General features: G+C 47.3%; 1 protein-coding gene across 2 annotated transcripts in view; it reads left to right on the plus strand.

Annotated features, from left to right (window-relative positions):
* The first annotated feature begins 1,154 nt into the window (after positions 1 to 1,154).
* Tgfa (transforming growth factor alpha) overlaps positions 1,155 to 27,655 on the plus strand; it is an 80,429-nt gene continuing 53,928 nt past the window's right edge. The window contains exon 1 of one of the 2 annotated variants that reach the window (XM_021190972.2): positions 1,155 to 1,470. In XM_021190972.2, the coding sequence (XP_021046631.1) occupies positions 1,431 to 1,470 (40 nt within the window). In that variant the 5' untranslated portion in view covers positions 1,155 to 1,430. The remainder of the gene's footprint in view (positions 1,471 to 27,655) is intronic. The other variant, XM_029535681.1, reaches the window with a different exon arrangement.

Here is a 27,655-nt window from a genome sequence, read left to right on the forward strand (position 1 = left end):
GGGACCCCCCCTCCCCTGCTTTTGAGCTGATGCTCTCCATTATTACGTCCTTCTTCCCAGACCCAAAGCTACAAGGCTGGCCAAGGGACCTCGAACTAGAACAGAAAACCAAATCTCCTTTTAAGTTGCTTACCACATGCATTCTGTCTCAGCAACTGAAAGGTGAATAACACAGAACCCACACATTGGGGCCAATCGCTTGGGCCTTCTTTTGGAATCGACGAGGTCCTTTGTTCTTACAGTAAACTGGAATTTTCAACTCTGAAACTTTGAACATCCAGCTAAGGAGATAGCAAGAGAATTCCAAATCCAACACACCCGACCAGCGCTCCACCTACTAGGAGAGTGGGCCTTATCTGGAGCAGCTCAGCAGCAGAAAGCAGGAAGCGGGTCAGTCTGATTACTCTATGGCTAGTCGTGGTCTCTCTGGAGTTACTGTCCCCTATGGATGTGCCCCCTCCCAAACACCCACAGGCCATTCATTCTCTATCCAAGAAAAAGTCTTCCCTTCTTGTGTTCCCCTCTCATAGTTCAGATTCAGGGGCCATCTCAAAGACACAACCCCTGAACGGGCCATCTAGCTGACACCCCCAACCCCCCCCCCCGCCAGCTTCTCCTTAGTTCTGCACTTAATTGTATCAAAGCCAGCTCTTGTTCCGGCTCCTGCATCCCTGAAGCAGTGGATCAGTAGGGTTGATGCGAGATTAAGTTCAGGGTAGTCAGAGATATCCTGATCTTCACAATGTATCTAGAGACTCAGAGTGGCTTTGCCCCTAATTGGTGGCAGGAGTCCCGGGGCCGGCAAGGATGGGGAAATTCGATTTTAATGAGTGTTTGGCTGACTAAGAAGAGAGCGCTTTTCTTGAGTCAGGTCTTGCCAGGTGACTGGCTAAGCTCTCGGGTCTCCAGGCTCCTGCTCAAGAGTGCCATGGAGAAGCCCCTAGCACAGGTGACTGGATCCTGAGCGACTCCGCTCCGCCGCCTACAGCCTGGACTCGGCTACTACGCAGGGGACTCGGGCGGCGACCCTGGGCTCAAGCACTGCAGGGAGGTGTCTGAAACCAGGCGCTTCCTGCCTGGCCCTTGGCCCAGGGTGGTGACTGGCTGTCGCGATCGGGGCGCAGGTCCCCGCCCCCGGCTTACAGTCCCCACCCCTGCGCCTTCGGGGGCGCCCCATCGCGGGAGGGTGGTCCGCCTCTCCCCGGTCGCCTAAGGCAGAGAGGTGGCGGGAACCTCCACCTCTTTCCCGTTTCCGCCGCGGGCAGCGCGCCGGCCAGTGCCACCGGGAGGCGCGGTCGTCACTCCGCCCGCGCGCCGGGGGGGCCGGCCCTGTCGCCTGCGCCTTTTTCCCCCCCGCGCACACCGCGGCGGCGCGCGGCTACTCGCCAACCGCAGGGAGCGCGGTGGCTGCAGCACCCTGCGCTCGGAAGATGGTCCCCGCGACCGGACAGCTCGCTCTGCTAGCGCTGGGTACGTAGGCAACACCCGATATTCCCGGGCCCGTTCCAGCCTGATCTCTGCGTTGCTCTTGAGTCTGCTTGGGAGAACAGAAGAGAGGCGGGTGCTTGGAGTGGGTGGGAGCGTGCGAGCCACCGGGAGTCACCAAGAACTGTGAAGTGGGGGACAGTCTTAGCGAGGTGGCCGCCGGGAGGTGAGATCCGGCTTGAACTTTACTCTGCGCGGCGTCGGCTCGCCAGTGCCCACGCCCTCCTGCCTACCTGCCGGTCGCCGAGCCCGGCTTCTCCAAAGCCGCCTGAGCGCAGGTTGTCCCAGTGCGACCCCGAGGTGGCCCTGGCCTGAGCCCCTTTCGTGTCCCTGGGGGCGGGAGCACGCGTTGCGCATCCGTACCCTTAGCCTTCGACTTGAAGCTCTCCTAGGTGTTGGGTGGGTTTGTGATTTTTTTTTTTTTTTTTTTTGGTGCGGATTAATTGTTCTGTTAATAAGCTTTCATGGGAGCTTTGGTGTCCCTGTTAGAGGAGGCGGGAGTGACACCTGAGTGTAACCAGTTTCCTCAGAGTTGGTTCTTGGACATAATCGAGAGTGGGGGAGGGGACGATCGTCCCCCCTCCAGCCCCCGGTGCCTGGGTGGTGGGAGGAACTGCCGCTGTGAAGCTCGAAGCTCGCAGGTGGATGTGGCTACTCGCAGCTACCTGGTGCAGAGTCTGTTTGACAGAGTGGACTGAAGTACCCGGGTGTCCCAGTCACTGCTGCCGCCTTGTGAACCTTTCTGTCTGATGTTTTCAGCATTTAAAACCCTGTAATGGGGCTGAGGCTATAAGTCAGTGGCCAGAGTATTTCAGGCACCAAACCCTGGGAAGGATTCACCGCCGGGTTCTTGACCCCAGCGCTCAGAAGGTAGAAACATTAGAGTCATAATACCACCCTCAGCCATATAACGAGTTTGAAACTGAGAACCTGGTTCTAATGAACTATTAATAAATTAAAGCCTTAGAAAGTAAGATGTTTGCTACAGGATCAATAGACCCCAGAGGGTGTTTAGAACTCCCCTCCCCAAAATATGCCCACAGCAGCAGCTTGTCATAGCCAAGGTGAGGAAGGGTTCACAGTTCTCTGGCAAGCCTGCATTAGAAAGGTTCCTTGGAGGGGACACGCTGAGATGTTCCCTGCTTTGCCCTCACCTGAAGTGAGTTTGGGCAGGTTTCCTCACTTTTTGTAAGCGCTGCCTTTCGGGTGTATTCTATCATCGGTTTTCACTTCATATACAAAAGCTTCATAATTTAAAGCTGTGAAATTCGCAGCCGGTGGGAAGCCTGCAGGTTATTTCCCCATCCAAATGTTTCTTTCCCTCCCCCACCCCCCGGAATAAGCACCCTGAATAACTAGAACCCCGTGGATGCTTGTCTCGTGTGGCTGAGCAGCTCCAGTTCGTTCACCCACTTGGCTTGCATGTTCACTTCATGAAGAAGGAGCCATCCCATTCCCATTTCACAGACAAAGAAAGAACGGTGCAAAGAGCCACTGTCCTGGGAGGGCCAGCCTTATTAAAGACCAAGGAGTGCAGATGTGGAAGGCACTTCACTTGAGGTCAACATATTAGTCCCATTTCTGGGGTTGGAGATGTGGCTTGGAGGAGCGACTGTGTTAAAAAAAAAAAAAAAAAAAAAGCAAAAACCTGGAACTCACTGTTCGATTTCTTGTAGTTGAGCTCTCTGATGGTGAGGTACTTTATTCAGTGAGAATGAGAGCAGAAGTGACTCCTCCCGGCTGCTGTTGACAGCTGTGCTCCCCCCAGTCCCTTTAACTCGCAGCGTGGAGCAGACCCCATGCTGTCACACTGTAATTTTCTCCTTGCCTGAGTGCTCCAGCCGGCTTGTTCTCTGCTCCCTTCCTTGAAAGAAAGGAGAAAAAGAAAAAAAAAAAAAAAACCGTAAGATTGACCAATCTCTAAAAGCTGGCTTGTACTGTTCCAGAAAGAGTAGTTTAAAATGGGGGAGGGGATTAATTCACAGCAGCAAGGATTCTGTTTTATTCAATGCTCCTGAAAAGACAAATCACAGCTGCTAGGTGTGTGCCTTTACTCAAACAGCTGCCTCCCTCGTGTCTTTAATTTGTGGTATTTCCTCTGAAGCTCTTTGCCTCTGATTTTTCTTAGACAGCTCCGGGCAAATCAGCCAGTGTTACATCGATAAACAGTCTAAAAAACCCTAGGCTGGTCTCAGCGAGTCCTGGCTGTTAATACCGTCAGTGGAAGCTTAGGACTGAATCCCAACACTTTTTCCCTTTCTGGGAGACAGTGTGGGAAACGTGGCCCGAATGCCAACTTTGGAAACATGACCCAGGTTCCTGTGATGGCTGCCACCCCAGGCGGGGTTCACTGGTGCTTGATACCTCCTCTGTGCCAAAGGTACAAGAGGTTAAGTTGCTGGAAAGATTACCTTTCTGTGCCCTGTTCTTGTCTGTGAAATGGGTATGTTGAGGGGACTATTGGATCGACTTGATGCCGGCAGATTAATGTCTGGTATGTAGTCAGAGCTTAATTAACTTTAATGCCACCCCTCCCTTGGTTGTTGGTAGTCGGAGCCCAGGAGGATTCTAGATGTCACGGCAGGTTTTGTGGGTTCTGTGACCCACAGATCACCAGCTGAGTCTCAAGCTCCTCACCCTGTCTCTGCCAGAAACCCTACCTGAGTGACTTCTAGTCAGTGTCACCTGGCAGACCATAAAGTCAAGCAAGGCTAGGCATTCTTCCACATATTGTCTTTACGTCAAGCATGGATGCCCACTCTGCAGTACTGAGTGAGCAGTTGTTTTCTCTTCTGTAAAGTGGGGATAACAGAGCCACCATCTCCCAGCTGTTGGAACATCGGATGAGGTGGTCAACAGATTTACAAACTATAAAGATAATTAGGCTGGGGGGGGGGAGGTGTAGCTCCGAGGTAAAGCCATTTACTTGGCGTGCACAAAGCCCTACCACTGCAAAGTGAAAAGAAAAAAAAAAAAAAGCTATACTGAAAATAAAATTGATTTTGGTGACAGAGGTGGGCTTGTTTTGCTAGCACTTCCCATAGATTAAGACTGCCTATAGACCTCGGGGAAGACGGTCATAGACAGAGAGGTGATCTTTGTTTTAGATTCATGTTGAGGTGTTTTAGGGGGTTCTTCATTATGTGGAAATGTCATCTTTCAGACGTCCACTGTCCGCCTGAGGAGGACTCATGCCTTCCATAATGGGCAGTTAGGGTGTGCTCACCAGGATCAAGGGCTGGAGAGGTGTAGATAGACGTTGGCACACACGCTGACCCTATTTGTTCTTCCAGCACTTGGTCTCCTCAGGACAAGGTGATCTTTCTCTAAGTAATGTCTCTTGCAAGGGAGACTTTTCTTATAGGAGTAAATGATGCTTTGAGCTATTGTTACTATGGTAACACATGACAAACAGACGACTTTTCCATTGGCCCAATCTCCAAGGACCTTTGCAATATGTGTTTGGAACAAGGCCCTAGTCACCACACTGCCCTCTAAAGCAGGCAGGCATCAGGTCATCCCACACTAGAAACCTTACTAACATCTTCTACACTGGTAGGCTTATGTCAGAACCATCTGGAGGCCTTGTGAGCACAGGTAGAGGGGCTCATATGCTCAGCAAATTCCCAGGAGTGACCTGTGTGGCTGGAGGGGCTCTTCAAGAACCCCTGCTCCCCATGTGCTTTGGGGACCTTCAGCCTTAACCAGCTGCCCTGTACCTCATGGCCATTCTTAAGCTTGTGAGCACGGCTGCTGACTTGGGAGCGTTCATTAACGCTGCTCTGGCCTGTGCTGCAGCCAGGGCAGAGCTGGAACCTTACTGAGACTTCACAGTTCTGCTTTGCCTTCAGCCTGTGCCATTAAACCTCAGCTTACAATGCCAACCATTTCACACTTTCCATTTCTACATTTTTATTTATTTTTATGTGTATGGGTGTTTTGCTTGCATGTATGCCTGAATACCATGTCCATGCAGAGTCCAAGGAGGCCACAAGAGTGTCATCTTCCCTGGAACTAGAGGTACAGAGGTGTGAGCCACCATATGGGTGCAAGAGCAGTCAGTGGCTCATGTCACCTTCCTTGTTAATTGCAAAAATGACTTACTATATAGCTTTTTCAAATATTTCTGATCATATTGTTATAAGCTATAAACTTATTCTGTTGTAAAGAAAAGGGCTTTCTAGATAGACTTTTCCACTGGATTTTGGTTTGGGTTATCTTTTTTATAAAAATTTAAAGTGTGTGCGCGTGTAGATTTGTACACATGAGTTCAGTACCCACGGAGGCCAGAAGATGATGTCACATCCCCTGGAGCTGGAGTCACAGGTGTTTGTGAGTCACCCATTGTAGGTACTGGAAACTGAACTCAGGTCCTCCGTAAGAGCAGTGAGCTCTCTTGCCCACTTAGCCATCCCTCCAACCCTTGATTAGCCTTGTGATGTCTCCTATGGCAAGTGCCAAATACAAAAATCTTTCCTAAAATCAGAAAAGCCAGAAATCTGACTGGCAGAGTCACCTCTATGCAGCAGCTCAGACACTGCTCCCTTGATCCACACACCCACGTCTAGGTACCCCACCTCTCCCTTTGGGGTAGAACTCACTATATAGACGTGGGTGGCCTTGAACTCACAGACATCTGCCTGGTTAAAGGCAAGTACCACCACCCTGGCTAATCCTTTTGAAGCATTATGAACGTGTTATATTAAATAAGACTTAAGAGATAAAAACTAGAGCTGGAGACATAGCTCAGTGGTTAAGAGTGCTGGCTGCTCTTCCATTGGACCCAGGTTGAACTCCCAGCATCCACATGGTGGCTCACAGTAGTCTGCAACTCCAGTTCCAGGGGTCTGACACTCTTGCAGACATACATGCAGGGAAACTGATAAAAGTAAAAGTATTTTTAAAAAAAGAAAAGAAAGAAAGAAAGAAAGGAAGGAAGGAAGGAAGAAAGAAAGAAAGAAAGAAAGAAAGAAAGAAAGAAAGAAAGAAAGGAAAGAAAGAAAAGAAAAGAAAAGAAAAGAAAAGAAAAGAAAAGAAAAGAAAAGAAAAGAAAAGAAAAGAAAAGAAAATCAAATCTGTTACCTGGGACAGGGAAAGGCCAGAAGTTTATTGAAACCTAACTATGCTCTACTTGATACTGGTTTGCTTATTTTAAGCCTAAAAAAAAAAAACAAACAACTTTTTAAATCATGGAGTCATGTCCTAGTCTAGTTAATTCTGTCCTCTACTGCATTTAGTATTTTTGGACGTGTAGCTTGAGACCGGCTCTTTCTGTGGAGCCCAGGAACGGGCCATCTCCTGCCTCTGCCTCTGGGAGCTGGGATTACAGATGTATGCCTCCTTGACCAGTTTTGCATTCAATTGCTTGGAAGTCTCTCACCACAAAAGGCTTTCTGTTTGCACCACTTGGCCCTTGGGTCTTACAATAACACGAAGATGGTCAAGGCTTCCTCAAGAAGGGATGGATGGGCCTGCTTTAGCCTGCTGGAGCTTGGCTGTGGATTGTAATCTCCCATGGTTCACCTTTTCTGCCTGGGAAACCAATGGCAGGAGCCCCAGCCAGACAGGCTGCCTCCGATCCTGTTGGCCAGTGTCTCTTCCCCTTCGCTGTTCTCAGGCTCCATGTTCCTCCTCTCACACCTGTCAGCATGACCTCATGGAAGGTCTACCCAGAACACTCCACATAGACCTCGGTTGCCAAACACCAGTCCAGTTGTCAACATCCATCCCAGACAGCTCTTTATTTGATAATCAAGGGCGGGGCGGGGTGGCTGCGTGCAAATTCCCATGTCCCTAGTGCCACTCTCCTCTGGGATGTTGTTTTCCTGTTGTCTTAAAAAATAGATTATGGGGCCACTGAGATGAATCAGTGGGTAAAGGGGATTGCCATGAAAAAGTGATGAACTGAGTTCAATTCCCCAAACTCACAAAAGATGGAAGGAAGAGCCAGAGAGGCTTCTAAAAGTTGTCCTCTGACCTCTATGATAATGCCACATGAAGGACACACACACATACACATGTGCGCACACACCTACACGCACACACACATGCACATCCACACACTCGTATATGTGTACTTACACATGCATAAAAAGTTCTGGCATGTCTTTGTGATTGCAAAAACCTGTTTTTTCCCCCTCTGGGATATTTGGAAATTTAAGAGGCCTATGAAAGGTATTTGGCTAACCACCACAATATAACCACAATTAACACTGCATTCAAGCCCACTGTAGGAGTATGGGTCAGTGTTAATAGAGTGTATGAATCCCAATAGGCTCATGATATTTTTATTTGTTTTAGTAGTTTGATTGTTTATAATAAACACTTTGATATGACTCTCAAGTGATATATACTAATGTGTAGTAGCTGAGACTCTCTCTCTCTCTCTCTCTCTCTCTCTCTCTCTCTCTCTCACACACACACACACACACCACAAACACATGATCACACTATAATGTAGTCAGCTTTGAAGGTCATTGACCTAATGAATTTTTACCCCCTATCACTCACTTTAAAAATAATTTGTATGTTTTGTGTTGGGAGTATCAAATGATAGGACACTTTGGTCATAGTGTCCAATCAGTTACAAGGGGGCATAACTTGGGAGTGCACCCTGCCCTGCTTTTCTGCCTATGCTGCAGAAATGCTAGTAAACAGCAGGGAAAGAAAGGCCTTGAAGATGCTGCTTGTTGAACTGTTGGGATGCAGGGGCTATTTAAGAGTTCTCCTCTTTGTTGCCACGGCAGTGATTGCTGGGCAGCTGTTTAATGAGGGTTTTCCTAATATGCTCAGACTTAAAAGGTGAGGTCCTGGGCTGAATGTACTGTGCAGTGCCTCGGTTTAAAATAGTCTTTTGAAAAATTTTGTCGTAATAACAATTGGACTCAGGGCTACATGTGTACATCCTCAGGCACTGGTTAACTTTTAATAATATGCATATATTAAATGTATTAAATTTGTAATGTCTGAAGTCTAGAAAGTCAGAGCTGGAGAGATGACTCGGTGGTTCAGGTCATCTGCTACTCTTACAAGGGACCCAAGTTCAGTTCCCAGCACACATATCAAACAGCTCACAGCCACCAATAATTCCAGCCCTATAACCCCAGTTCAAGGGAATCTGATGTCCTCTCCTGGCTTCTGTGCACATGCCCACACAGAAATGCACACATATGCACAAACAAGTAATAAAGTCAAGAAAGTCAACCCGTACAACAGACATATTTCCACAGAAAATGCTGGATTCTTCTTGGAGTTTTTAAAGATAAATTCCCAGAAATTGGCCTTGCTTCCACCTTGTTCCCAGAGACTCACTTTAGTCTCCTAGAACATCACTGATTAAACATTTGTTGGAGGAAAATATCTTGGTCAAGTTCTCAGATTTGCCGTTTAGTAGGGCCAGCCTGTGAACCTACACCCTGACTATTTGTTACCCTTCATGTATGGTGTATGGATACTAACATTTTTATAGTGACTTTGAATCGAGCGATCATTTCCCTCCACAAGCTTTTACCAGCCACGTATTCCAAGACTCTTCCTCATTCCCACCTTGAACCATTCTCTTTAGGGATTGTTGATGTCTATGTGACACACAAGAGCTTCTAGTTTATGTTTTAACAGACTTTGCCAACCCTACTGCCTTCAGTGGATTTCTTTAGAGTTTCAAGTAGACGATCATGTATTCTTGAATGATAAAGCCGGCCACTACCTTTCTGAATTCTTATCTGTTGTTTCTATCTTCTTTTTACTCTGTGGTGCCAACTGGGATTTTAAGAACAAGATTTAAAAGGTTTAGTTACACTTAATTAATGCTCACCTGATACAGTGTGATTGTGGTGTCAGGGGATCTGACGCCCTCTACTGGTCTCTATGGATACCCATACATACAGCATATGCAAACACACAGTAACAAGAGTAAGTTACAGGTGTTATACCACCTGTGAATGTGGAGGTTAAAGGACAACTCGTGGGAGTCAGTTTTCCTCCCGCTGTGTGGGTCCTGCAACTCAAAATCAGGTTTGCAGGTGTGGTAGCAAATACCCCATTAACCCATCTCTCTGCCCCTGAAAAACAACATTTTTTTTAAAGAACAGTAGATATTCTTGGATTTTTTTTTTCATAGGTTTATGTTTATGTGTTTAACAGTTAAGTATGGGAATGAGTTTTTGGCTTTGTATATGTTTAGGTATACATGTAGAACACATGTTTTATAGCTCACTAAGATTCAGATTTTTTTTTTCTTGGTTTCCAAAGTAAGAAGAGATAATTTGAGCTGAAGTTCAAATATTTTTAGGATGCATGATTCGATTATGTTAAAACAATCTTTCAAATCTTGAAATAAACATCCTCATCAGTATGACATTACATTACTCTCTGTAAATTTTGCTAGGTTTGATCCACTCAAAGTGAAGTGACTCTGTATTTGTTTAAGATTTATTTGTATTTTTATTTGTATGTGTATGAGTGTTCACATATGCCATGTATGTGGGTACCCATAGAGACCTGTAAGTTACAGGTGATTGTAAACTAGCCATGTGTGTGTGTGTGTGTGTGTGTGTGTGTGTTAACTGAACTGCAGTTAAACAGCCGGTGCTCTCAGGTTTTGGCGTTAGCTTTAAGTATGCTTTATAAAACAGCTTTGGAAAGACCCCATGTTTTATGCTGAAGATTGATGTAGAGACTGACAATCCCATGGAAGAGAAAAGTGAATGGTGGATCCACGTGGCTCCAGGCCCCTCTTCAGTGGTTGGTTCCAGGTTCCTATTTGTGGGGCTTAGAACAAGAATAGCCACCATAGGCTCATATATTTAAATGCTTAGTCAGCAGGGAGTGGAGCTGTTTGAAAGGATTACAAGGATTAGGGGGTGTGGTCTTAATGGAGGGAAGAAGTGTGTCATTAGGGGTGGGCCTTAAGGTTTCAAAAGCCCATGCCAGTCTCTCCCTCTCCCTCTCCTTCTCCCCCCATTCTCCCCCACCCCCACCATGGAGCAAGATATAGCTCTCAGCTACTGCTCCAACACCATGAGTATTAGCATCCTCCCACCATTCCCCAATGAAACAATTTATTTTACAAGAGTCGCCTTGGTCATGGTGCCTCTCCACAGCAATAGAACACTGAGTAAGACAGTATTTCTCAAGTCAGCTTTGACAATTATGACTTTTATTTAGACTCTACTCAACTTGGAGTTTCTAAAACTTTAGGATGGATTTACAGCGAGTCCTTTATTTTAATGTTTTCCTTAGAAACTGCCCTTTAACAAAGGAAGACAAAGTGAGCACCAGCTTCCCCCCCCCCCGAATAAAATAGATTTTAAAATTTGTTTCTCTTAACAATACTGGGGGAGGAGGAAACATCTTTTAAACCATTAAATAAAATTCAAGGGAAATTTTCGTTGTTGCTGCTGTTCCCATAAGTCCAGGTAAAAATCCATTTTTTTTTTTACAAAGTACTTAATGGAGTTATCAGCCTACTACCTCTGATTTGAAGGGTGCCTGGCAAGATGGCGTCCAACAATGACTGATAAATTGAATTCTTGAATTCTTTCAAGTTATTTTAATTTTTATTTTATGCATATGCGTGCACACCTGCCTTTAAGTATGTGCACCGCATGTGTTCAATGCCTGTCAGGACCAGAAAGGGGTGTCGGCTTCCCCTGGAACTAGAGTTACCAGATGTGCATGAGCTGCCATCTTGATGCTGGAAACTGAACCTGGAGCCGCTGGAAGACTGAATCCTTTTCATTACTGAGCCATCCCTCTAGCCCTCACTTTGTATTTTGAGGCAGGGTTTTTCTCACTGTCCTGATCAGGCTGGGCCGGCTAGCCAATAAGCCCCAGGAGTCCTGCTACTACCTCCCCGTGACTGAAATTATAGGTGTGCACTACCAGGCCTGGCTGTTTTTAGATGGGGGTTCGGGATTGAACGCAAGTCTTCATGCTTGCAAGACAGGCTCTTTGCCAACTAAGCCATTTTCTCAGTCCCACCTTCAGCTTTAAAAAGTTTAGTATTCTCTCCGAATGTTGCTGTGTCTATTAGATGCCACCATAGCACAGCCTGGGGTAGGGGGTAGGGTTCTTGCTAGTTTTGTGTATTTGTTTAATTTCTCTTATTTTTGTGATCAGTACTTCCAGGCATAAATATTAGGCCCTTGAAGTGAGAGCCCGTTTTCAGCTTGGGTTCTTCAGTATCTTTCATTTGAGTTTGGATGAGGTAACCTAGCAGTTCTCTGGGCACCGAGAGGATAGCCATGTCTTCACCAGCCGTTAGTCACTGTACCCAAGCTAAAGCATTTTCTGTGTCATTACTGTACCCACGAGAGGTTCCGAGGATTAGCTGGCTACATGGGATTCAGAACACTGTGACACAGGACCTGCCACCAATGATGAGTGGTACACAGCTCCCTTCCCACTGCTGGGCCTTAACAACTGATGAGAGACACATGGACTTAGGAGACTTCTGTTGGCTTTAAAGAAAGAGCTGTGGAGCTGGGCCCGCATGATAGCAGAACAGGACCCGTCCACTGACGTGCCACCAAGCTTGGGGTTTGAACCTTCTTGCTGGCCTGGGTTTCTGGCCTCCCTGGCTTTGCACTGCAGGAAGGCGTCCTATTTGTGAGCTGTGCTCACTCCTTGCAGCAGGTTTAAACAATGACAGATGTTTTTGGTGCATTGCAGACCTGGGTGTTATAATTAAGGTTTAGGGGGATGAGTCATGGGTCCCTACATTGGGATGAAAGCCAGCCTGGAGCCTGATCATTTTTTCAGGGATGTGAGGTCAACTCCTAGATCATCTAGATGAAGACTCCATCTGGATTTAGATTCTCTCTCTCAGCCTCAACCTCCGCTCCCCTGCCCTCTATAGGAAACCCCTCCATGCACACATCCCTGGTGCTAGCTAAGGTACAGGCCATACTCATGTCCCTATCCATACTCATGTCCCTGTGGCTGTGATCGCCCAGGTGGGCAGGCCAGGGCCTCTCCTCTGCCATCCTCATTAAGTCCTGGTGAGTCTTTTTCCGAAAGGGAACCAAAACAGGAATCCATAAACAAGGAAATCTAAAAACACTCCAACATGACTCTCCAGAGACCCCCAGCTCACTGCATTTTACTCCCTGCCCTTTTCCTAAACCTGAATGTAGATATTTGTAAATTTACTTGTCCATCAAAAACAATACCTAGGAGATTCTGTTTTAAAATCTGTCATTCACAGTGCACAAGGACACTACTTCTGCAAATGTACAGATACAGCTAAGTAAGTGTCCATCTAGTGGCTATTAGGTATTCTGTCATATTGATCATTTCATTATCTGCCCCTAATTGATGGACATTGAGAGTTTTTGAAGCTTTTAAACATGCAGACCTGAAAGTTCTTGGAGTTAAGTTGTGAGCCACCTAAGATAGGCACTTGGAACCCTACCCAGGTCCTCTGTGAGAACATCAAAGTGTTCCCAGATACACAGCCCTCTCTCCAGCCCCCAAGATTCACAGTCACCCCTCTGAATGTGATCTGACAACCTGGCTCCCAGGAAAGCTGAACACATTTGCTTTTCCGTCGCCTGTGTGTGAGTGCCTGCTTCTCGGCAGAGTTGTCTGTGGTGATGATTACTGTCATTTCTAGGCCACGTGAAACGTGACCAAACTGTTTTCGTTCATCTCTCATGGGATTTCAGCATGGCTGAGCTTATTTTCCTATGTCTATGTTGGGGCTGGTTATTTCCTTACTAACCTGTAAACAGTTTTCTAAACTGTCCATTAAGTACTTTTTCTGTCTTGTCTTTTAGATGTGTGTGTTGTATTTAGACTTATGAATTCGTGGCATCATCTTTGTTTTGGTTTATGAGAGTCTGGAATCTGCTCGTAATTCCTGGCTGCTCTCTGCTACAGTAAAGCCTAGAGCTGAGGGTATGAAGGGGTTTTCTGCAGCAAGTCCCTGTGTCATTTTCTCTTGAGCTTTTTCATTTGTTGGTCTGAATCTCCATTCTTTTGGAAAATATGTTTGGGTTTGAGGTCAAAGTCGAATTTTTTTCATTTTTGTCAAATAATGCCCCCGCTGTTCGTTGGCTGCTGGATAATTTCTTCTGCGTTTATTGGTTTCAAATTCCATTTTGCCAATTCATTCGTAGGAGGTGTGGGTCTGTCTGTGGTGTTTGTTCTGCCCCACAATTCTGAGGACTGGGGCTGTAATACACCACCCTTGTAGGGACTAGAGTGTATGATTGCTCCCGAGAACTGGGGCATGACTGAGAACTGGAAGGTAACTGTGTACCACAGAGGATGCCCTCCCCTGCTCGCCCTTGTGATGAGATTTCCATCTCCTGCCACCTCCATGGTGCTGGAGGGGTGCTTCCCATACTTCTCCTGGAGAGGGGAGAATCCCTTCACCCGATTGCTTAGCTAGAGTCTGATGGACACTGGGTCTCGTTGTCCTGAAAGACCAAGGGAACCTGGTTATTATCATTCCTGCTAGCCTTTCTCAATATTGAGCTTTCTGGGAATTGGGGGGCTGTGTGGCAGACCTGCCATCCTCTGTGGGACATTCTAGAGAACTGAAACTATCTTCCTTCCCATTTTCCCCTCAGCTGAGAGCATGTGGCATCTGCCCTGGCATACTTGGGACCCTAGCTCAACCTGGTATATCTTGCTGGAGCATGGATTAAATTGGGCATTCAGAGGGACCATAAGCAGCTTAAGGCACGACACTGTTTTCTATGTTAAAGCAAATTCAGATGAAAGGAGAGCAAGGCTGAAAACACTGAAGTTGGTTTTTAGGTTAAAACAAGCCTTCAGAAAAATTGTCATCTCCAGCACCAGCAGGGTTAGTTACAGGACGCAGGGGACAGACATGGGCCTCAACTCTTTGCAATTTTGGGGGTGTTGGCAGAAATTTTGGAGATATCTCATCCTACATGAATGACTAACTTAGACACCTAGAGGGAAATACTAACCAAAACAAAGTTATGATTCTTCTGTTCATTTGGGATTTTGTGTCTCTCCCTCTCCCTCCTCCTCTCCCCCTCTCATCCTTTCTCTCATGAGATGAAAGCCTGTAGGGCCCATTCTCATCCTCCTGTGTGGGGTCTGCAGTCAACACCACAGTTCTCCCTGTGAGTACTGCTTCCCTGCATCCTACAAGCTTCAGTGAGCCGAATCTTCACTTGCTTCAAGACGTGCTTAGATCCTCTCAGTTACTGCTTTGATCCATGCTTCCTTTAGGAACATGTTATCCACTCTCCAGGACTTTGGGGATTTCCAGCTATTTCTCAAACACTTTTATCATTTTTTAAATTATGTGTCTATGAGGGGGTGGTATGTGCACTGGAGTGCACTACCCACAGAGCCCAGAGGTGTAGGATCTTCTGGGGCTAAAGTTATCGGGGATTGGAGCTGAACTCAGGTCCTCTGCAAGAGCAGCAAGCACTCCTAACCACTGAGCCACCTCTCCAGCCCCTAGTCGTTTGTTGTATGTTGGTTTCTGATTGCACTGGGTTGTGGACTAAAAGCATACACTGTGTGATCTCCATTCCTTTCCATTGGTTGTATTTAGCGTCTCCGGTTGTGTTCCATCCTGCTGGATGCTCCACGTGGGTCTGAGAAATATTTGGCTCTTGTTTTTAGAATCATCTACAGAAGTTCGTTATAACAAGTGATTGTTGGTAAATTTTTTTGAGACAATGTCTCATGTAGCTCAGGCTAGCACTGATTTTTGTTATGTAGCTGGGGCTGGACTTGAACTTCTGATCCTCCTGCCTCCATCTCCCTCTCAAATGCAGAGATTACAGCGTGCACCACCACAACAGGTTTATTCAGAACTGGGAACAAAGTCAAGGGTTCACCCATGTTAGGCAAGCGCTCTGTCAACAGAGCTCCATCTCCAGCCTGACTGGTAATATTTTTAGATCAACACTGTCTTTGTTGGCTTCTGGTCTAGGATCTTCAAAATGTCCAGCTGACACAGAGACTTCCACTTCTCCTTTCAGTCACTAAGTTCTGGTACATGGACTCTGACACTGCCGGTAGGCACACATTTCATCCTTGGAATGCTTGGGAAGCTGTTTCAGGGTTTATCAGCGCGGAGTCCTACTCATGATGCACATCTCCACGGTCACGGTGCGGGGTGGGGGGGACAGTGAGTCCAGCTCCCTCTCCTCTATCATATTTTTATGTTCTTTGTGAAAAAAAAGAAAGAAAGAAAAGAGGGTAAAGGTTTTATTCCATCTTCCTGGACTGAGGCTCTATTCAGGCTAAGGTTGTGGGATAACGGACCAGTTCTGCACGAGTGAGCCACTTGAAAGCTGAGAGACGCACCCTTAGGAAATCAACCTCAACTCTATGTAACGTGAGCCTGGTTTCCTGTGAACAACCTCTTTCTCATCGTGTTTGACGAGAGGAAATAAACAAAACAGCCCTTTCAACTAAATTGGATTTTCTGGACTTCGGATTAAAGGGGAGCAGCGAGCTCCCCTGCTCCCCTCCAGGTGGGAGGCATCTAAGTGATCAAGCAGACTCCGTGATTTCTGTGACCCAATGCAAATGTGCCACTTGGTACTTAATTTACCTAACATAGCTATTTCAGCCACAGTGTATTATAGAACCAGTGGCATTCTCACAAACATAAAGTTGGTCGGCATAAAGCAAGGGAGGCATCTCGTGGGTTATCACTGCAGCTGGCAGATAACTACGTATTGGGCTGAGTTTGGTGATATGGCAAAGAGAGCGATGACCTAGCCCTGGCTTCCAGCCACGAGGTTTCTTGCAAAAAAATGGTATATGTGAATACAGGAGCTTTTACAAAAGGACATAAGGTATAGAACTGGGTCCAGAGGAGTGTTGTAAGAGTACTGAGGAGACAACATCCTGCCCTTAGAAGGGAGCTGGCATTCACTAAGTCCTCAAAGTGTCTTACCTGTTGTATAAAACCCACTGGCCCCACCTAGCAGTTCCGTGAGACATGAAAATTCTCCCAATTTTATAGATGAGGAAACTGAGGCACGCACACACACATGCACATCCACATGAACACACACACATGCATACACATACACATGTACATGTGCACACATACATACACACACATGCATGTATGAACACACACACTCAGGGGCTTTCTCCTCCTTCTGTGTGGAGTTCGGGCTCAGACGACAGAGGCTCACCTGAGTTTCTGTTAGAAGTGTGTATTGTGCAGAGGAAATTTATAGTAAATTTGTTAGTAGGATCCTGTTCATTGTTCCACCCTGAATTTCTCAAAAAAAAAAAAAAAAAAAAAAAAAAAAAAAGGTTTGCTTGGATTCATCGGCTTATACAATGTGCCACTACCACCCTACCCCCATCTCCCCCCTCACCCCCTACCCCTCTCCTTGTCCAACCCCTCCACCTTTAGTCAACCTTAGCGGAAGCTAGAAGCGACTTTAACACCTTCACATGAACACCTGTAGTTCTTCACAGTCCCACTAAAGATAGAGCCAGTATTAGCAGGTTTGCTAATGGCTGCCTTTCTTTCAGACTCTTCACCCCCAAGCCCAGCGATGCCATGAGCCCAGCAAAAGCACAGGCACTGCTGTTGACTTGAGCAGATGAGAACAAAGGAACCGAGCTGTTCAGTGCCTTTTTCTTTCTTTTCTTTTGACATGCTTTACATATCAGAGTAGACAGACAACTGCAGGCTCTGATCCAGGTCAGGGAGTCCTACAAATATTTGTTAAAGCTGCTCAGGGATTTTTGGTTTTGTCTTTGGTTTTTTTTGTTTGTTTGTTTTTGTTTTTGTTTTTGTTTCTTTTAAGCACATGTTGGCAAATCAGGAAGAGGATGGACCTGAGTGACTGAGTGTCTGGAAAAAATTGGAGGTTTTAAAAAACCTGGTTCTTGGGACAGGAGAGATGGCTCAGCAGTTAAGAACAGGTGTGGATGTACAGATTTCTAGGCACCCACAGCAGGTGGCTTATAATACCCTATGACTCCAGCTGCAGGAGATCTGAGGCCCTCTTCTGACCTCCACAGGCAGTGCACTAACATGCACATACCAATACACAGATACACACATGCGCGCGCGCGTGTGCACACACACACACACACCAAATTTTAAAATAATAAAAATAAATAATTTAATTTTTTAAAGTATTGATCTTTGGGCCTAGTAATCAATTTCTGGAGATTTATCTATAGGAAAATAATAAAAACATGCCAGTAATTATTTACATACATGCACGTGGGCATACACATACATGTTAAATAAATAAGTAACAAGCAAACCTTTAAGATTCAAATCTTATACATTTTACAATTCTGAGGAGGCCAAGATGGGAGCACTGTCAGTTTAAGGCTAACCTGGGGCTACATGGTAAGACTGTCCATCTCATAAAAGGAAAGATCTATGTCATATTTAAAGGATCTTACCAGAGAGTCATTTTCCAGAACAATCTCTCTTTAAGATATACATTTGCTTAAGGAAGGCTGTGTCTACTGCAGAGGTAAGAAGCTGGCTTGCTGGTGGCTATGGACAGAGGCCACTCTGCTGGTCCAGCAGGGAAAGAGCCTCTGGAGGCTGTGCACACAGAGAATAGCTCCTTCTAAGATGCTGCTCTGACAGAACAGGGGTTGCCCCCACGCCTCCATCTCTGCAGGTTTGCCCCATAACTCTGCTAACGTCTGTGGTCTTTATTAGGGTCTATGGCTTTCTCTATGACCTGTCACTTCTTCCTGTACATCTTCTTCCTGGAGGGAGGGAGAGGCTTGATTCTTGGGACTAGAACAGCTCCCATTACTTGAAGCCCTCCATCATTTCAGCCTGTACTTTTGAACCCAAACAGCACGGGGCTGGCAACGGCTAAGACAGGAAGAAGGCAAGACAAAATACACCTCACTTCCAACAGGGAGGAAAGCCACCGGCTTCATAGCTGAGATACTGGGAAGACCGAGAACACAGTTTCCCTGCTGGCTCCTGTCCTCTGTGGAGAATGGCAGAGGCCAGACATAGTCTGTAGGCCAAGGATAGAGAAGGACTCTCCAAGGACAGACTGTTTATCTGACCCTCAGCTTTGAGAACTGGACTGCAGTCGTGTGGGGGCTCATTTCTCATCCCACATATATGATGTGATGCGTGTCTTCCCTTGTGTGTACTTCCTTACACAAGGAGGACATGGCTTGTGCTTGTGAGTGGGCCTGGTGTCTAAATGGCAGTTCATTCCATCTTGACCAGACTGGCGCTCGTCTATGGAATTACCGATCTCACACACACACTGGGAACAGCCTAGCCAAAGATGCTTCCTGGGGCCATAGTGACCTCTGACTCAGCTGAGAGTAGACCAAAAGTGGACAAATGGCCTTGAAGATAAGGCTGTTTGCTTTTTTGTGGAAAAGCATGCTTAGACTCTGAAAAGATCATTTGAAAGCGCAGAGCACCGCTGCTGCTCTCCTTTCTCGAGGCTGCCTTAGTTCTCTGCACGAATTCTGAGGTGCTGCTTCACCTCTGCCGATTGTCACCTGAGGAGCTATTTTCAGAGATGTTAGGAGTTTTCTGAAAATCTCGTTCTATAAAAACCTTTGCTTGGGGGAGATGAGGAAATCTGCATGAATCACTATCGATATTTGGCCCCAAGCAGCTCCTGTGTCAGGGCGGGGTTAGAAGAATCCACTTCCAGTTTGCAGTTATATCCACAGGTATCTGGGTGATCCAGTCTGTCTGAGGATATGAGGGACAAGTGACTTTCCCTCTGTTTCTATGCTCAACTTTCATGGTAATTCTGCACAATTGGCCAGCATCTACCCACAGAGGCTTTCTCCATCTTCCTCTTTCCTTCCCCCTTCCATCTCTGACTCCCATACCAGCACAGCAGCAGATATTTATTGCCTTAGCACACCCAGAAAACAGTTTCATCTTCTAGGTCAACTATGATCTCTTGGAAGTGACTACTTAGAAGACTCTGGGAGCTGTAGTTGAATTCAATGGGAATTCTGTGATCGATTAGTAATGCCTGCTGGGGATCTAGCAGGGAGGTATCTCTACGTATGTAATCTATGTGTATCATTGCTCAAGATGTTAACCCACTTTTCTTAGAATGAGAAAAAAGATGTATTTCCTAGGCCTGGAAGTATTCTTACTTAAGCTTTCTCATCTTTCATGTGTTTCTTGTTTATTTCTTGGTTGCCATGATTAAATGCTGACCAAATCAAACTTAGGGAGGATGACCTCTTACCAGAAAGAACTCTGGACTCTACCATTTCTAAAGGGAAGGACTCCTTTCCTTTGAAGACATGTAACACTCCATCAGTGGGGACAGCTGTCTGTCCAGTTCTCTCCATATGAAAATGTCACGGGAGTTGGAAGGAACTAGAGACCTGTACTGGTCCCCATGGACCTAGAGGCTGCTTCTGAGCCAGTGTCTTTAGCACAGGGACACGCAGAGCAGAGTGCAGTCTTTGAGTCTGTGGGTTTGCTGCTGACTGAGCTTATTTGCTGTGTCTCCCAGCCGAGTCTTTGGTGCCAACCCCTGGTGGTGCTGAGGTTGCAGGATGATACTCTGGGTGAGCTTCCAAAACTCTTTGGGTTGGTATCTTCTTCCAGAGGGAACCTGGCCTGGGTGTCCCTGGGGATCTCAGAGGGCAGAGAAGGTAGCAAAAGTCTCCATGGTTCATTGCTATGGTTCATATTGTGATGAAGGCTATGTAGGGTGCACAATCAGGAGCCCCTCTCCCGTCTACCTGGAAGACCAAGAGGATAACCAGCCACTGTTCCCTGTCATGGTGTGATGACAACCAATATAAAAGCATTGGCCAGGTCCTAAGAAGGAATGTCTCTAGCATCTGCCACTGTGCAGTAGGAACAATACTTGTGGCCCTGGACCAGGATGCTGGATGATCTTGGTGTGTCCAAGGCTGCTAGGATGCCTGTCTGTGCCTGTCAGCCTCCACACTAGAAGGCTTCTCTGAAAGACTCCTTGCACACAGATCTGCCCCTATTTCTCCATCCTCTCTGATGCCTTTTCTGTGTCCTCTGTTCCTAGAGATTGGGGTTTTCCTCTGCTCCCTTCCTCTCTTCGGACATGTTCTGTGATTAAGATCAAGGGTGGGGATAGGTGGTCTTGCCAGTGGAGATGAGTCACCAGCTGAAGCTGGCCATTGTGTGTTGCCCAGGATCCCCCATAGCAGCAGTTTGCTGAACACAGGCTCCAAAGTGGCCCCAGGACCAACAGGAGGTGGCCAAGCCTTGCTCACTGTTCATTGTTGGATGCCAAGTGGAATCTAGGCCTAGCTCAGGCTAGTCTGTCTCCACCTTCATAGTCGGGGAGCCAAAGGATCAAGATGCTTGTGGCTCTCCCCTGAAGCTCAGTAGTCTCTGCACATCTGGAAAAGCCCAACCCAAACTGTTCAGGATGTAGCCTCCTTGGAAAGGGGACATTTTGCCTGAAGGTAGGACATTAGAGCAACTAGGCAGTTAGGACAGGGGAATGCCTTTCATCAAAATGGATGTTTTTGTTGGTCTGGTTTATAACTGAATAGGCTATTATTTAGAGAAGTTTTGAGTTTAAAGAGAAATGGATCAAGAATCCCAGAGCTCCCACATGCTCTCTTTCCTACTACCAGGACCTCTCATTGGCTGACATGTCTGCTACAGTTGACATGCCAATGCCGATATGTCACTACTAAGTTAATGATCTTCACCTAAAACTGCTTTAACGATCTATTTTATTTATATTTGTGTACACAACTTCAGGGCCCTCAGAGGCCTGAAGAAGGCGGTGGTTCCCCTAGAGTTGCCTCACGGGGATGCTGAGAAACAGACTCAGGTCCTCTGATAGAGCAATGTGCACTAAGCCACACCCCCACACTGCCAAGCTAACTACAATTAAATATAGGTATAAGTCCCTAGGTGACATTAAGGTTTATACATATGTTATATGTTATAGGGGCTTGGAAAGATTTATAATGACAATTGTAGCCTGCCATTAGAGCATCATTCAATGTGGGCTTAAGGCCTCAAAATCCCCTGTCTCCTGTTGCCCATCCCTTTCCTAACTTCTTAGGCACCGTGGCGCTTTTCAGACCTCCACACTTGTGTCTTTTTTAGTTCCCAGAGGGAATTCCCAGCCATTTCCAGTCCAGCTTCTTTTACTTTTGGAACCTTATGATGTTCAGACTCCCCTGTCTCTTGGTAGTGTCATGATCTATTTGTGTGTGTGTGTGTGTGTGTGTGTGTGTGTGTGTATGTGTGTGTTTGTGTGTGTGTGTGTGTGTACATGTATACATGAATGAGACCTATTCATTGCTACATAATTCCCACTCTGTAAGCATAACACCATTTATCATTTACCTGTGAAGGACAACTTAGTGGTGTCTAGGTTTGGGCAATTAACGGACAGCTTCTATAGACACTCTGAGGAAGGTACATTTTCCACTCTTTGATACACAGCAAAGGGTGCATATGGCTTGAGCCCCTAGCAGGACTCAGGTACCCAAGCTTGAATGTCCTCACCTCATCAGCTTCTCTGAAATGAGGTCTGGCCGCGAGGCTGGACTTGAGAGTGCCCTGAACAGGGATGACCCAATACCACGGGATGATGTCCCATGGCACCATCCTCTGGGGTTTCAACAGAGTCCTGTCTCCTTCCTTCCTGGCTCCCATGAGCTAGCTCCCTGCTGTTGTGAGATTGGAATCAGCCCAGCAGCAAAGACCCGGTTTCCCTTTCCTCCTCTCTCTGCTCTTTCCCAACAGAAGCTGAAGGGTTGGCTGTGGAGAAGACGGAGGGCTGGCAGGGTGCTCCTGCCCCACTGGTGCTCCACGATGTCTTCCATAAACCTGAGGGATTCTAACTGTAGCGCTGGTTTCTTTTTCTTTTTTTCCCAATATTCTAAACTGACATTAACAAAAGTCACATGGTCATCTGTCCCCAAACTGAGTGGGAATAGGCACTGTGACTGACTCCCTACCAGTGTCTTCAGGGCCCACCAATGAGACCTGGAGACGTGACAACCCAAGTAGCCTGAGGAAAATACATCAGGGCCCCCAAGCTAAGCTGTGGACCAAGAGAGCAGAATGCTTTGTCCCTCAAGACCCTGAGGGACGGCACTCCAGCATGGCCCTTGTTTGTGGCTAGTCAACCTCCAGACTATCCAGGCAGGCTTTGTGCTGTCCAACCAAGATGCCTCTGGTTCATGAAAAACAACAACAGACAGACAGACAGACAAACAGACAAATGCAGATAGATGGACATGGGATAGGATCAGGGCTAGCCGGAATAAGAGCACCCCACACCCTCCAGGGCCGGCTTTCCATAGTGCCAGTCTAGCCTCTGGAAGACCATTTGCCAGACTCTGATGAAGGACTTGTCAGCTCATGTGACTGTCCCTAGTTCTTTTCCCCTCCCTGTTGGCTGCTACTGCTCAGGCACAGTTGGAGGCTGACTGGCCTGGGGTGTGAAGGAATTTTCCCCTTTGGGGTCTAGAGCATCTTAGCTAGAAGCTCCAACTGTATCCTAAGAGGAGGAAAGCCCCATGCATTTTGGAGATTTAGTATCCCTGGCCGACCCACTGAGTCCCAAGAGTGGCCTCTGACATTGGTACAGTAATGAAACCCCTGTGGGTTGAGATAACCATGTAAGGGTGCACTGCCAGTGGGAAGAAGCCCTGGCAGGAAGGGGAGGGAGTTGCTGGTTAGGGCCTCCTGGTGAAAGGCAGCAAGCCACACACACACGTGCACATACACACATACGTACACACACTCATGCACAAACACTTACCCACACATGCACACACACTCATGCACACACACACTTACCCATACACGCACACCCTTCTTCCTTCCAGCCCTGGGCTTTTCTCACCTGCTCTTTCCCTTTTTCCTCTGGGTCACTCCTGCCTCTCACTTGGAACCCTGTCAGTCTGCAGTGTTAAATGGACCCACCGAGCTAGCTGGTGACCTTCTAGGCATTCTTCTTCCTCTCTATGACCATGCTTTTATCCTTCCTCCCAGTTGCTTTCATATCCAGGCTAATACTACATTGACATTAATCCTGCCAAGTTACACTTGCATCTGTGTTGGCCCGAGAAACACCTTCCGCAGGGTGGTGCCAGGATGTCCTGAGCCTTGGGGAGTTGTCACTCACTTGGGAAATGGAGCAGAGTTCAGGGACTGTTTGCACACTCCTGAGAACTTCTAAGCCCCTGGCCAGGTGAGATCTCTGCAGTGGGATAGCTACCAAGAAGGGAATATGCCCAGCTAGCATGAGGCTACCGGTAGGCTAACAACGGTGGTTAGTGTCGGGCTCCAAGGATGATATGGACCACCACAGGCCAGGAAGTCTGAGATGTCCCAGTGGGTCACACAAGTGGGGAAAGGACTCATACCATCTCTGTGGGCCTCACAGACTAGCAATGGCTTCCAGATTTGCTGGCAGCAAGTGTGTACTCTATCTGTAGCAGCAAGGACATAAGAACAACTTCACTCTGTCACAGCAGCAGCCCAAAAGAGTTCCTTCATTTTTTCAATTCAGGTAAAGCCAGATCCTTGGCTTTGGCAATGGAAGGAATTTCTGGGTGAGGCAGGATGAAGCAGGACTGGCATTTTTAAAGGTATTTCAAAATATAGATTTTTAAAGTAATATAGTTAAGACATATCACAAAGTAAAACACATCAGAGAATGAGTGTGTGTCTTCTCTGAAAGACAGCCCCCTTCATCATTTTTTACAGTAGTCATAGGAAGGATTTGGGTGGTTTTGAAGTTGTTATCTTCAAAGGATGGCAAAGGAACCAGAGTGAGGTCACCGGTGGTTCCCAAAGACAAGATCACACTTGATAAAGGAGAAGTCTAGATCATGGGGTTATAGAAAGGTAGGCTATCGTCAGGAAAAGTCTAGATCACAGGGCTATAGGAAGGTAGACTATCGGCACTGTAAATAAATGTCTCTTTTGAAATTCCCAGGAAATGGAAGAGTAATAGGCCCTGCCCAAAGTCATACATGTTCAGGCCTTAAGTCTGGCTCATTACTTACTTATGTTATAAACCTTCCCAGTCGATGTTGGCCATTGTGCTTCTCGCCTGTCCAGAAGCTCCTGGCTCTGGAGTCAGAGGCTCCTGTCTCTTAACAGGTCCCTATGATTTTCCCTGTCTTTCTGTCCTGCCTCGTTCTCTGCCTGTTTCAGGCTCCAAGGCGCTGGGCTACATGATTGGTACTATAACTTTGGCCACTTGAACCCCTACCTTGTGTCTGGCCCACTCCCCCATGCTATTCTTCATCCTTCTAGGACCTCTTCCGGAGACACCTTAAGACCTGAACCGACAGTCAGCTGGCACTGGCATTTGGAACACTCCTCTTGGTACAGTGTCTTTGCCATTTCCCAGCTCGGCCCTAGGAAAGCTTGTTGGTGACTCAGCATCTGGGGACTCCAGCCAGCACTGCTGCCTTGCAGTTCCAGGAACTCAGATGGGGGTGGCTGGAGAGGCCCCCGAGGAAGAGGAAGCCTGACTCAGGACCCATCCCAGGTCTTTGATAAGCTTGACTGTGCGGAAGAGATCTAGAGATGGGCTCCCTCTTGGCAGGGAAGGGCATGGCACAGATCTTGTAGATAGGCCTTGCCAAGGGCCTTCCTTGCCCCAGGGCACACACAGAGCTCTGTTTCCTGGCAAGTAACTGACTGAGCCAGAGCTATGTTGTCAGGCCTGTATGTGGTGTGTGTACTCGGCAGGCAAGCCTCAGCAAGCGGCATAGCGAGTTGGGCTGCTGAGTGGGTGAGGGGTCAGAACAAGGACCAGGGGTCTTTGTGGCATGCAATATGTCTTGGCTTACATGTGTCCTTAGGAATGGAAGCATCTCCATGGGACTGGTAGGTCTCCTGCAAGCACCTCTCCGACTTTTCTCATTAGCTGTGTTTCCCTGTTTAAGTTACCTTGGGAGGTTTCCAGCCAGTCAGAATGCACCACCTCTTTTTGCAGTCGGGTCGCCTCTGCCGACCTCAGGACTGTGATGTCAGTTTTAGGCACATATTAGGATCTAAACTCTAAACAGCTCAAAGTACACTGCAAGCATTTGATTGACTTTTGACACGGGGAAAGGCTAAGCAGCACTAGTAAATCTGAGACTGCGGGGAACAAGGTCTGGGCTGTGAGACCACAGGGGACAGGGTCTGGGCTGTGATACCGCGGGGGACAGGGTCTGGGCTGTGAGAGGGAGAGAGAAACTGGGAACCCTGATGGTCTTGTGCGCATGAGCCAAGTGGGATCTAGCACTGGTCCTGGCACTAATGAGCATCCGGTAGCTCAGGGAAGTCAAAGGCCCTGCCTGCAGGAGTGAGGGCACATGGCAAGAAGTGGGGGCACCTAGCTGGGCTGAGTGGGTGGAGCATGGTGGGGAACAATTGAGCTAGTGTATTTAGGCAACCTGGACCAGGTAGATGCTTTCTTCCCTGGACCTGGGAAGAAAGAATACGAAGTAGACCTGGCCGGAGCTCCTCTGCTGCTATGGGGTACCTCTTTTTTTAAAGAGCCTGAGCTCACACTAGTCGCACTGGCTTCCGTGGAATATACTCAGGTCTCCTTGGAGCAGTCCCAGAGAGCCAAGACTGTGGAAACAAAAACTTCCCTGGGGCAGGTTGGGGGGGGTGTCACTGGGCAGGCCAACTCCACAGCCCACCCTAGAGGAGAATGATTTTTCTATATCAAGCGACACAATTTACCACTTCCATGTAACAGATACATCTACTTGAATTTCTACCCAAGCATAGGTTTTTATCTATGGCTGCTTAGCCTAGTCACTCAACAGGCCAGCTTCGTGCCTCCAACCCAATGTTTTGGGCTTGAGCAAAGGGTCAGAGAGCCAGGCACAGACGGAAGGGTACCGCACGCTGGGATGGGCTGACAGGGGCAGGAGCACTCTGGCTCCACTGGGACAGGGCAGTCACCTCACTCCACCTTGAGCCCCTCAGAAGCCATTGCTAATGTCCGTTGTGGTGGTTTTTAAGAAGTGGAAGGGTGGCTTACAGGAAGAGGACTGTGTGGGTTGCGAGTGATGGGCCTCTTTGCCACCAGTCTCTCCAACACCTATTCAGCCATGGTAATAGATACTCGGTCACTACTTGAATGAATGAATGAATGAATGAATGAATGGTAAGAATTCAAGTATACTCCATTTCCCCTGAAATCTGAATAAGAAAATTCAGAGATGTAGAAGGAGAGGAATCTAAGCAGAGAATTCTGTGGAAGGGTGGGTTTCTGGGATCCCCATCTCAGGTTCCCCATTATTACCTCCAACTCTCTTTCCAATAGGAAGACCTCTTAGAGAAACTCAGTCAAACCAAAATGGGTACCAGACCTTAGGCCAAGCATGGGGCTAGTGGATACAGGAAACACCACACCCTGAGGACAGACAGACAAATCTCAAGGTAGAATAGATGGGGAGCTGAAAAGGGCATGATTGTTTCCCATAGGTGAGCTGGCCTTGGAGTATCAGGTATGATCTCCATAGGGAGTGAGAGGCCCAGATGTGAGAGAACACTTTAGAGACAGTGTTACCTGCCCATACGCATACACAAGTCACATGCATTTCCAACCACAGTGTGATGTTCTAAAGTACACAGCAACTGAGATCAGGGTGATTAGCAATCCATTGCCCTAAACGGCTATTGATAAAAGCAGTCAAGTGTGATGGGACAAGCCTGAGATCCCACACTAGGGAGATGGAGGCAGGTCCTCCAAGGTCAACCTTGACTACATAGTACATTGAAGGTCAGTCTGGGCTTTGTTAATTGAACCCTGTCTCTAAAATAAAATAAATGGGAAGAAACACTCATTCAGTGCCTGGCAGGTTTCTCACAGATCCCCTAAGTCCTGTATCACAATGACTTTGTCCAGGAGATGGATTCTGTGGCTTTTTACAATGAAGGAAAATAGGCCCTGACAGTTACACAGAGGTCAGAGTTGCAAGGACCCCCAAGCAGTGTGCTAAGTGAGGGCCTTGGGATGCCTGGCTGCAGCTGGGGTAGGCAGTGAGAGTCTAAGCACTAGAGAGAGGCTGTAGAGGTATGCGGGTGTGGTATGTGGGGCCTGGGGTGTGTGTGTGTGTGTGTGTGTGTGTGTGTGTGTGTGTATGTGAGTATGAGTGTGTGTGAGTGTGTGTATGCGTGTGTGTGTGTGTGTGTATGTGAGTATGAGTGTGTGTGAGTGTGTGTATGCGTGTGTGTGTGTGTGTG

The sequence above is a fragment of the Mus pahari genome, chromosome 2, assembly GCF_900095145.1.
Source record: "Mus pahari chromosome 2, PAHARI_EIJ_v1.1, whole genome shotgun sequence".
Classification (NCBI taxonomy): Eukaryota; Metazoa; Chordata; class Mammalia; order Rodentia; family Muridae; genus Mus; species Mus pahari.